The sequence below is a fragment of the Brachypodium distachyon genome, chromosome 3, assembly GCF_000005505.3.
Source record: "Brachypodium distachyon strain Bd21 chromosome 3, Brachypodium_distachyon_v3.0, whole genome shotgun sequence".
In the NCBI taxonomy this organism is placed as follows: Eukaryota; Viridiplantae; Streptophyta; class Magnoliopsida; order Poales; family Poaceae; genus Brachypodium; species Brachypodium distachyon.
The window spans coordinates 51,107,184-51,117,254 of NC_016133.3; the positions used below are offsets into that span (position 1 = coordinate 51,107,184).

General features: G+C 42.7%; 1 protein-coding gene across 3 annotated transcripts; it reads right to left on the minus strand.

Moving 5' to 3' along the window:
• Positions 1-661: 661 nt before the first annotated feature.
• LOC100835018 (kinesin-like protein KIN-7C) lies at positions 662-6,748 on the minus strand. Of its 3 annotated transcripts, none has more exons than XM_024461617.1 (14): positions 6,429-6,748; positions 5,610-5,901; positions 5,003-5,092; positions 4,812-4,912; positions 4,611-4,724; positions 4,443-4,524; positions 4,290-4,357; positions 4,112-4,177; positions 3,910-4,034; positions 3,450-3,777; positions 3,064-3,165; positions 2,329-2,982; positions 1,363-1,658; positions 662-1,288 (listed from the first exon to the last, which is right to left on the minus strand). In XM_024461617.1, exons 2-14 carry the CDS (start codon positions 5,854-5,856, stop codon positions 943-945), a joined length of 2,619 nt encoding a protein of 872 aa, XP_024317385.1. In that variant the 5' UTR covers positions 5,857-5,901; positions 6,429-6,748; the 3' UTR covers positions 662-942. The 3 variants fall into 3 exon arrangements, with proteins under 3 accessions (XP_024317385.1, XP_003569980.1, XP_024317386.1); XM_003569932.4 differs by having other exon boundaries at positions 662-1,270; positions 6,429-6,746; XM_024461618.1 differs by lacking the exon at positions 6,429-6,748 and adding an exon at positions 5,987-6,129.
• Positions 6,749-10,071: the final 3,323 nt, after the last annotated feature.

Here is a 10,071-nt window from a genome sequence, read left to right on the forward strand (position 1 = left end):
AACCCAAGCGGTCAAATTCCCTGTCAAATGTCCCTAATTTCGAATTTTATGTTCCCTCCTACCAATAAACGAAATGGTAAAAAAAAAGTTGTCCTGTACCAAACCCCCATCGTATGGGTTTTGTTATATTTACTCTTTAGACTTTTCATCTTGTCAACAAAAGGTAATATTGGTCTTTTATCCTTTATTTAATATAATTTTACTTTTGCAAGCGCTGACTACTGCGTCCTTATCCCCATTTTCCTCGCACGCCACAGACGAATCCTCGTCCATGAGTCTATCCAGCCGTCACAAGAACAAGATCATTTTTGAACTGTTGGGTTCTTCACTTGTATCATGTGGAGTAATGTTTAGAAAGAGATACAAAAAGTGATAAATCAATGTTTGTGGTCCCCTCCTCAAACTCCATGTCTCAACTATGTTTAATGCATAACTTTTATATTGATTCAAAGAACACGTGAAACTGGCGTGAGTAAATATCTAAAAATCCCAAGAGTTGCGACCACAACATGACTTTACCACAACATTAGAAGAAGAGAAAAAAATCACATAACCACCGCTTTTGGGCCAGTTATAGCAGATTGATATAACCCCCTAATTTTTAACAGTAGTGTCCCTCAATGCTTTTGCTGGAGTACCCCATTAACCTCACCCATATGAGTAGAGAAATAAAGAGTCCATATTCCGCAAAAGATAAGAGCTTTTCATTATACAACATCGTTTAGACTTGGAGGTGCGTTAATGTTGTCAGCAACCAAGACCAGCGAATCACGCACGAAACAGGTCGCACAGGAGCACAAACGTACGCCACCATGAATGTCTCCTGATATCCTATGGACAATCAGAACAGGCAACACCGATAAAACGAGAAAAGAAAGACAAAAAAGATCTTTCCGTCAGCCACATCGTGTGTCAGCTCTTGTGTCATGGATAAAGATCTAATCAACCAAACGAAGGGATCCCATATCTCCAACCGTTAGAGGATCGCCGGGAGGGTGGCTGTTGAGGCGCGAAGCTGAGCCCGAACATCTCCCTGAGGACTTGCCCCGGCTCCTGGAGCCCAATCAGCTTGGCGACCAGGGAAGCGCTCTCCCTGACATGCTCCAGATCTTTGGTCTCAGTCCAAAGGCGGCGAGCAACCTGCAGTTTCCTCTTCTTGGAGTCCAGCGAAACACCCCATTTGGTGTATATGCGGTTTCTTTCCTCCAAGGAGAACCGCTTCTGCATCTGCCTGGCAAGCATCTCCCTCTCGCGAAGTAGCTTCTTGGCGCTGCATAAATCAGTTGTTCTAAGGGGTATTGGTCCTTTTTACCAAGGTTATAAATAAAGAAAACTGGTGCATTAGTGACAGTGACTACTTACCTCGCAACAGGGGAAGAACTGAGGCTACCTACTACAACATTGCTTGGAGTGCTCCCCCTAGAGTAAGTATCTCTAAGGAATAATAGCCGCCGAAGCTCCACTTCCATGTAAATGGAGTCGGCTGATTCTCCTTTGAATAGCAAGAAAAAATAAGTTCTGTGTACCAAGGAAATACTGCAAGCATGCCAAAGCTCGATGATCTCTTGCTGTTTCTTCTCGAATTCCAATGGCCATCGAGAAGGTGATTGCAAAACATCCATGATCGGGTCTAGTCCGATGCTCTTTCCATTTGCACTCTACAACGTGGATTAACAATACCAATGGATTATGAAGTTAATGACGCAAGGAAAATAAAAAACATTTCAGCAGATTTATGTTCGTTTTGGTTCAGTTCAGCTAAATGGTAAGCTATTATGCTAGGGGTCTGCTAGTGAAAGGTATTTAATTTCCTCAAACAATGCTGGTGGTGTGCTAGTTTTTGTTCAGTTCGGGTAAGTAGTAAGCTACTCTGTCCGTTCCTAAATGTAAGAAGTACTAGCTTTGTCCTAAGTCAAACTTCTTAAACTGTGACCAAGTTTATAAGAAAATCTAGCAACATCTACACCTCTAAATTAGTTTTATTTAATCCATCATGACATCTTTTCATACTATACATATTTGATACTGTCAATGTTGATATATTTTTCTACAAACTTGGTCGGAGCGGAGGGAGTATTACACTGGTGGTTCAGTTTGGGTAAAAAGTAATCAAACAATGACTAAATGTTAGAACTCTCCCTCAAAAAAAGGAAGAACATAAAACATTTTCAATTTCCTAATCGTCATCACCTATGCTAAAAAAAATGCAGCACACATATTTTATTACCATACTGATGACCCCCATTTTCTTTCAATTAAATGATTAAAGGAGCTGCAGGGCAGGAGCATGAAATCTTATAGTATAAGATAATTAGATAGAGCTCATACCTGGTCACCTAATTGTTTCTGATAATGAACCTGAGCCATCTCTTTAAGTTCAGCAACAAATTCACCTATACCGGTAAATTCCGCATCACATGCAACTTTCGAAGTGCTAATTTCAGATCCTGCCCTTGAAAGAGTTTCACTCCCTGCATCATAGTTTAATGCGGATCCTCTTCTATGATACTCTTCAGGTCTTCCTGGGAAGTTGACCAAACTTCTGTTTACTGGTGTGCAATCATCCATCTCCATCTCATCCAGTAAAGTAGACCCTGTTAGGGATCGACAGCTCCTGCTTCTACCAATTAATCTACAGCCTGATGAGTTGCGTGTTGAAGATCCTAAATCTTTAGTGATAAAAGGCCTTCTAATGTTCTCCAAATGTTGCTCCAAGGTAATAGGAGTTTCACCAAGGCGCCTTGAATTCACTGATGCATTTGAATCATTAACATGCGTGCTAGAATTCCTATTTGAATCGTGCAGGCTAACACTTTCACCAGCACACAAGAGTTCATTTAATCCAGTTTCGTTGGTCTCAATGCATCGCACTTCCTTGTAGTGATCTGAATCATCATGAGAGATCTGAGAACTGTCATCTCTGCTAGTGCTTGGGAGCATTCCAACAGACGGAGGACTTCTGACCGAACGCTTTCCTGGGACCTAAATGTACAGACAAAACAAATACATCCCTGTAGGAGCATTCTTATAGGTAACAATAAAAAGTCACATAAGTATATGTACCTGGTGCTTTGGATCACGATCACCAACAACTTGCAGCAAATCCTGCAACCTAGACTCAGCCGAATCACGTTGTGACTTCAGTTCTTTAATTTCTTTCTCCATCTGCAAAAGCCATGAAATATCAGGAATGTATAGAAAGAAAATGAGTTTGTCGGTGTGTATTTTGAGAAGAATGCAGAAGGGATAGAACAACCTCTATCATTGAGAAATGGAAGAAAAACAGAATTCTTTTGTTGTAAATTGAACTGTGCAGGTTGTGAAAATGGGCATGGCACAAGTAGCAGCATAAAAATAAAACAGTTATGCAATATTTTTGTGTGAATTTTCATGCATGAATTGTGAAGGAAGAGCAGGGAAATGAACCAAGGGTCAGAACTAGGATTCACCTTTCTAATTTGATTGTCTTTTTCCTTCACTATTGTTTCCAGACTGGAATTTGAAACTGGGTGCCGCAGCTCACTCTCCAATCTAGCAACTTCCTTTTGCAAATGCTTAACTAGCGTTTTATCAGACATGACCACATTAACCTGAGCATTAGTAGCTACGTCCTTTGCACAATTCCCAAAGAATAGTGTATTTCTTGATTGCTCGATGTGACTTGTTGCAGGGCTCAGAGTACAGATAATTGCAGTTCTTGCATTACCTCCCAGAGAAGGCTGTAATATGCGTGTGAGCTTGGAATCTCTATACGGTATGTGTGCATTACTCCCCATGCTGCATAATTGAAATACATATCTAAAATGTCACCAGCTAACAAAATACTCACATAATTACATAAGCAATTGCTCGTATAATGTAGATTAGAATATATATATGCAAAGCAACACTGTGAGTTAAGATTGCAACCTTAGCTTCCTAATGACAGTGCCGAGGGAAAGTAAACTTTTATTAATATGGCAACCTTCTTTCAGCCTCGTGCCAGCTGACATCGCCTGAGATGCACGCTCACTTCCCGCTAGATCAACAAAGTTCTGAATGGGAAGAATAGATGATGCTTAAAAATTATTTTTCAAATGTCAAAACTCAATAAATTGTAGCTGGTACTTACCACACTAGCCACAAGGGTAGTTGACTTATCCTTTCCTAAGAATTCACGAGAAGAACTTTCAACGATCTGAGTTGATTGATTAACATTATACAGGTCAGCCAAAAATGCACACACCTATGAAAAATTGAACACATAAACTGCAAGGTTATACATAAATATAATCAAGTAAAGGGCAAACCAATCTAAGTATTTGATGGGATCTGGAGCTTTTTTCATTTAAGAAGGTCTCCCCTGTCCTCCTTTGAGCTATCACAAGCACATAAAGCACAAATGAGAACATATATTCACTAGTTAGACAAATGCAAGCTGCTATTGGTAATTAATATTGCACCTTCACACACAGAAATAAGTCCCTTCAGGTGGTTCCAGTCCCTTAATATAACCTCCGTAAGATTCTCAACATAGGTGCCCTTCTGTAGAATAAGCAGTGGTAAACCATTAGCAAGCCAGTACATAACATAATAAAAGTTAAAAAGGCAAAGACAGAACCCCCTTTTACCTCTGCATCATCCCAAAGTCTAAGAGGAGTATTTTCTGCACTCAGAAGATCTCTGACAACTTCATTATAAATTTCAGTTGCCGAGAATTTCAACACAAATGCTCTCTCTTCATGCTGTAAAAGAAATATTTATTTGAGGATTTTGTGATAATGTGACCAAAAACTAACCATTTAACTTGTGGTTGGCTGGGAGTTGATCACCTTGTTAATATAATCATATATATCAGCCACTGTGTTTTCTGTCACTCCAGTCATAGTGTATGTCTTTCCACTACTTGTTTGTCCATAGGCAAAAATACTTGCTGATAGAGAAAACCAAACTCTGATTTTGTTCAAACGCTATGATACTTAAGAAATTGCGATGCATATGCTATTGCGTAGTTTGCACTCACAGTTAATGCCGCTAACTACAGAGAGGGCAACTTCCTTAACCCCTTGCTCATAGACTTCTTTGGTACTGCATTCAGAATGAAATACCCTATCTGAAATTACAAGAGATCTATTGTTAACAAAGGTACACCATAAACAGGAGGAAAATATAATTGAACTACATGAATCTTACTGAAAAAAGAACCCAAATCATCTGACATCCTCACATGGAAACTTTTTTTTTACATGGCAACTGAGTACATCAAAATGCAATAATAAATAAAGTCAAATCATTATGGCAGTGATCATTCAATGCCACTGGCCTGAACCATAACACATCAAATATACATGAAAATGTAAAAGGGCATGTGTTACCGAGAGTCATTGGATTACACAATAACAAATAAAGGTCATTATGCAATGATCATCTAATGCCATGGGCCTGAATCATAAGGCATCAAATACATATATGAAGATGTAAAAGGACATGTGTTACCTAGAGTCATTGGATGACATCAAGTTTATGTTAATGTCAAAAAACAATACAATCAAATTAATCATATATAAATATCAGAGCAATTGACAAATCACGAAAGATGTAGCATCAAAAGAGTGGAACGGTGTACTGACCAAATGTATATGCAGTTGGGGCCGTCGGTCTGTCTGGGAAGGTACTCCGGAACATGATGGTAGTGTCATTGATGCACTCCCACTCCGCAGGCTCACCCCTTGCAATCTCCTTGTCGTTCAGCGGTCTCAGCCTCACTAACACTTGTATCCTATCCAGCTTGCCTGCACCACTTCCACCGCCGTTCACCCCCTCAGGTCCATTGACCTTGTCCCACTGCACCAACTCCTCACCTCCAATCGCCCCCATTTGCTCTCCCACGCACTAATCCCTCCTGCCGGCTCCCTACACCATCTGCCAGAATTGCAGCACTATAAGACCACAACCGAAGAAGCAAAGCATATAATACCAATAAGGAATAACCACACAAGAAGCCAACGAGATGAGATGCACGAATATGTCCTATCCACATGAATTTGAGTGCAGGGCAAGGCTGTTGACAAAACTTGCTGCAGCGGGTGGAGGAGAAGGCAAGCATTTTCTGTGGACCCTTACTACCAGTGATTACGCACATAATTAGGAGCTAGGACAGTGGTTAGCATGTCCGATAGATGGATGCTACTGCAGAACCACATAATATTCCAAATCTAGCACTACACCACCACACGACTTCCTCATGCCATCACCCTGACCATCCTCCTTCAGGAGGAACTCGTAGTTATTAGCAGATCTGAATGAAGCAATCGCCTACCCTAACCACCAAAACAGTGTCCCCAGGATCACATCACCACCATGGCACCAACCTACCAGAACAGCAACCCTCCTCCCTTCTGGTAACCAGTAACGCTCAAGCAATAGTATAAGGAAAAAGGGACAATTACCAATGCTTGGTGAAGACGGCGGCTCCGGATGGCGCTGGCGCGACGTTTCTCCGGATGGCGGAACGGCGGAGGCCAGCGGCAGCCATGGCTCGGACTTTGGGGATGACGTGCGATTTCTTGTGGGGAATTTGCGGGGGGGAGTTGGGGTTTTGGGGATGCTGGAGTTGGAAGGTGGGGGAAAGCCTGGGAGTGGCGCCTCACCGCGTCCGACTGCTCCCCACGACGATCTTGAGTTGTTAATTTGGGGGAAGAGTCAGGACTCAGGAGTGCAAGAGACGGTGGCTCATTTCTTTTTCTTCTTTTTTTCTTTCTTTCTTTTTGCCAGGCCAGGAGACCGTTGCTTTGATTCCTCTCTCTCCTCTTCCCTGGCTGTTTCCGATGATCTTTTGCACGCAGGCCCTTCAAATTATTTGCTTCCACGAACAAAACGTAAGAGACCACATTCCCTCCCTCTCTCAGTTCCCTGTCACATCAAGACGATGCAATCAACTACAAATAGTTCCCATTTGCATTACTCCCTCTGATCCGCCACTGACAAAAAGACACCAATACCAACAAAAATCACAACAAATGGGTGTTGGTGGTGAAATCCGTCAGAAATACGAAGACAAAATAACACTCCGTACTTGCCTCGGGGTTACTACATTTGACCGGACATGTAATAACTTGGAAAATACTTACACAAAATCTCGAGACATAAAAAGGAATACATGTGCAAAGGACAACAGATGGGAGGATGCCGGGAAGTAAAGAAAGGAACGTTTCACAATACGTGCTGTACGGATAATGCAATTAATTCGGCACAGAAAAGTCTCTTAGGCCACTCCCAGCGCTAGTCGTTTGGCTCGGTGTCTTAGGGAAAAAAATCTGACGTGGCACAACAGTTATTGTGAAAATGAAAAGAATCGGTTCTTCCGTAGGTGACGATCTTTGGCACGTACCCCAACACAGGCATTGATTTCGCTCGATCCCGTGCGGCCGCTACGGCAATTCTTATCACGCCCCTTTCTCCCCTGATGCAACCCACCAAAGGTTGCTGCCATCCCGCCGTAGCTTGCCGCCAGCCAGTCTCATCACTCATCAGTTCCCCTTTCCCACTGCAGCTTGCCGCCGGCCAGTCTTTTCCACTCCCCCTCCCACTGCTGCTCCCCGTCGGCCCTCCTGCTCAGTTCGCCGTTTTCGTCCGGTCCATCTCCGTCGCCAGCACACTGCAAAACCCACCCCTTCCACCTCCGTCGTCGGCGCATCTTCGTCGCCTAATCCATGGGAATGGACCGCAGTAGGGAGAAGGCGCCCGCGGCACTGCCGTTGCAACCTCAACACTTCAGTTCGGCCGATGAGCAAACGAGCAGTAGCTCCTCCACCAACAGATCTCTAAATCAATGGTAAGCACAATCTCCATGCTTGTGTGGTCTACAAGCAGCAGCTCTAATTAATCAGGGGTAATCATGACAAATATGGACATCTGATTATCCTGGTATGTGTAGTTTATGAAGTACAACCACCACAGATCTGATCAGACACAGGTAAACAGCAGAAGAGCTCAATTTTGTTTTGCACCTTTTCTGCGTGAGTCCAATGAAGCTTATTTGCAGGTAACAGATCCATGCTTGCTGTGAAAATAGGTCTGTCAGTATTGTACTTGTATAGGTGACGAACATGGGTTCAGTATTGTAACAAACAGGATGTTGTAGTATTACTGTATTAGTCTTTCGATACTATTTTTTTTTTGCCCAAACTGAACTCAAAAGGGAATTCGTATGAACTACTTTGATACTATTCGTATGAACTACTTTGATACGTCGGTTCATGTCACAAATAGCATGATTTATTTGTATGTGTAATATCCCAAAATTTTAAACCTTTTCATGTGCATTGCATTCATGAGCATCATGCCACATTTGCATTTTTGGACGTGTTTTGAATTCCAAAAAGGCTTTGAAAAGAGTTTTCTCCGTTTTAAAACCTTCGTTTTTTTACCCATTTGAGTTTTAGGATTTAAAAACCAATAAGGTTGTGAGCATAAAATGGGTTTATTGCATTATTAAGCTGCCCCATATTTTTGGTGTTTAAATTTGGGTACAAAAACTATTTGGTATTATTATTTATAAAGCCCTAAAGGCAATCTTATAAGCAAAACTATTTTTTAATATTTTATTTTGAGGGAAAATTAGTCCCAAAAGTTGAATCATATTGTAATATGATTTTACAAATTTTCTATGATTTATTTGAATTGATTTGGAGTTCAAAATCAAAAGTTATAAGGGAAAAACAGAAAAAGAAAAAGGAAAAAGAAAAAGGAAAAAAAAAGAGGAAGAAGGAAACCGGACCGACCCAACTGGGCCGGCCCACTTACCTCGGGTGCCCACAGCCTAGCCCGCACGCGCGCGACCAAGCTGCTGACAAGCGGGCCTCGCCTGTCGAACTCGTCTTCTCCGGAAGGCAAGCCCGCGGAATCCCCGCGCGTGACGGCCACGCGCCATCGCCGGGATTCTTCACTTCCCGTGCTCCCCACGAGTTGCCCTGCGCGTCCCTATAAAGCCCGCGACCTCCTCTCTCTTTCCCCTCTTCGCCCTCTCTCGATTGCGCCCCCAAGCTGCCATAATTTCTCGCCGGATTTTGTTTCTGCGTCGCCGAGTTTTGGTAGCCGCCGCCGACAGAGTGAGTCATCGACTCCGTGCCCAGCGTCCTTTTCTTCCTCTCGTCGTTGCGCATTCTTTGACGCGCTTGTTCTCGTTTTTGGAGCTCCTCATCGTGCAGTTCACCGGAGACCGGAGCTCGCTGCCGCCGCCGACCATTTCCCGAGGACCTAGGCGACGCCCCCATCTTCGCCTCGGGACGCCACCGCCATCATCTCCTCCGTCTCGCTGCGCCACGCCTGCTCCGCCCTTCCCCGAAGATCGAGGATCACCGGAAGTGCCTCGCCACCCATCCCCGAGCCGCCGCCGCCGTCGCGCCCTCGCCGGAACCCTAGCGCCGCCGCCGGTAAGCCCCGGTTGAATCTCACCCGTCCGATCTAGAACCGACGCCTAAGATTAGATCACTTACTCCCCGAACCGGTATCCAATCTCGACCGTCCATCGTCACTTAAATTGAATCTAATGGCTCATGTTTTATTCCCACCCGAACCAGTACGCGCCAATAGGAAGCCGCCACGTGTGGCAGCTTAAAAATTAAAATCTAATTCCCGGTTAGATTAAATGGCAGTTTTGCAAAAAAAAACCTAGAACTTCAAATGCTCATATCTTTTAATCCATTTGACCAAATTTGATGTTCTACACCTTTTTGGAAAGCTCTCGGCCTGTAGAATCTTTTGGCGTAATTTAATCTTAAATTTTAATAATCTAAACCCAGTAAAATTACAGAAAGGCTTTTAATGCCATTTAATTCATATCTTTTGGTTTAAAAATCCTTCTTAATTGAAACCAGTGCCCAAAATTTTGGCTTAATGTTCTCTGTTCATTGGAAAATAAATTTTTTTTTTGATTTAATTAGTTGGTTGTTGCTAATAAAACCTTGTTTTAGGCTTTTAAAACTCTTTTGTAAACCTTGCATTTAACTTGTAGTTTTAAAATTATTTCGTTTAATCCTTTGACCAGAGGATTAATTTAGTGAGCATGTGAAACTTTAACCTTTCTTGTCA

Bases quoted from the DNA above. Each gene is read 5' to 3' on its own strand.
- LOC100835018 (XM_024461617.1), bottom strand. From the start codon at position 5,856: ATGGGGGCGATTGGAGGTGAGGAGTTGGTGCAGTGGGACAAGGTCAAT. The intron at 4,725-4,811 runs GTGATCAACTCC...TTTCTTTTACAG, and splicing joins TATATGATTATATTAACAAG to CATGAAGAGAGAGCATTTGT. The intron at 1,659-2,328 runs GTATGAGCTCTA...TCCACGTTGTAG, and splicing joins AGAAACAATTAGGTGACCAG to AGTGCAAATGGAAAGAGCAT.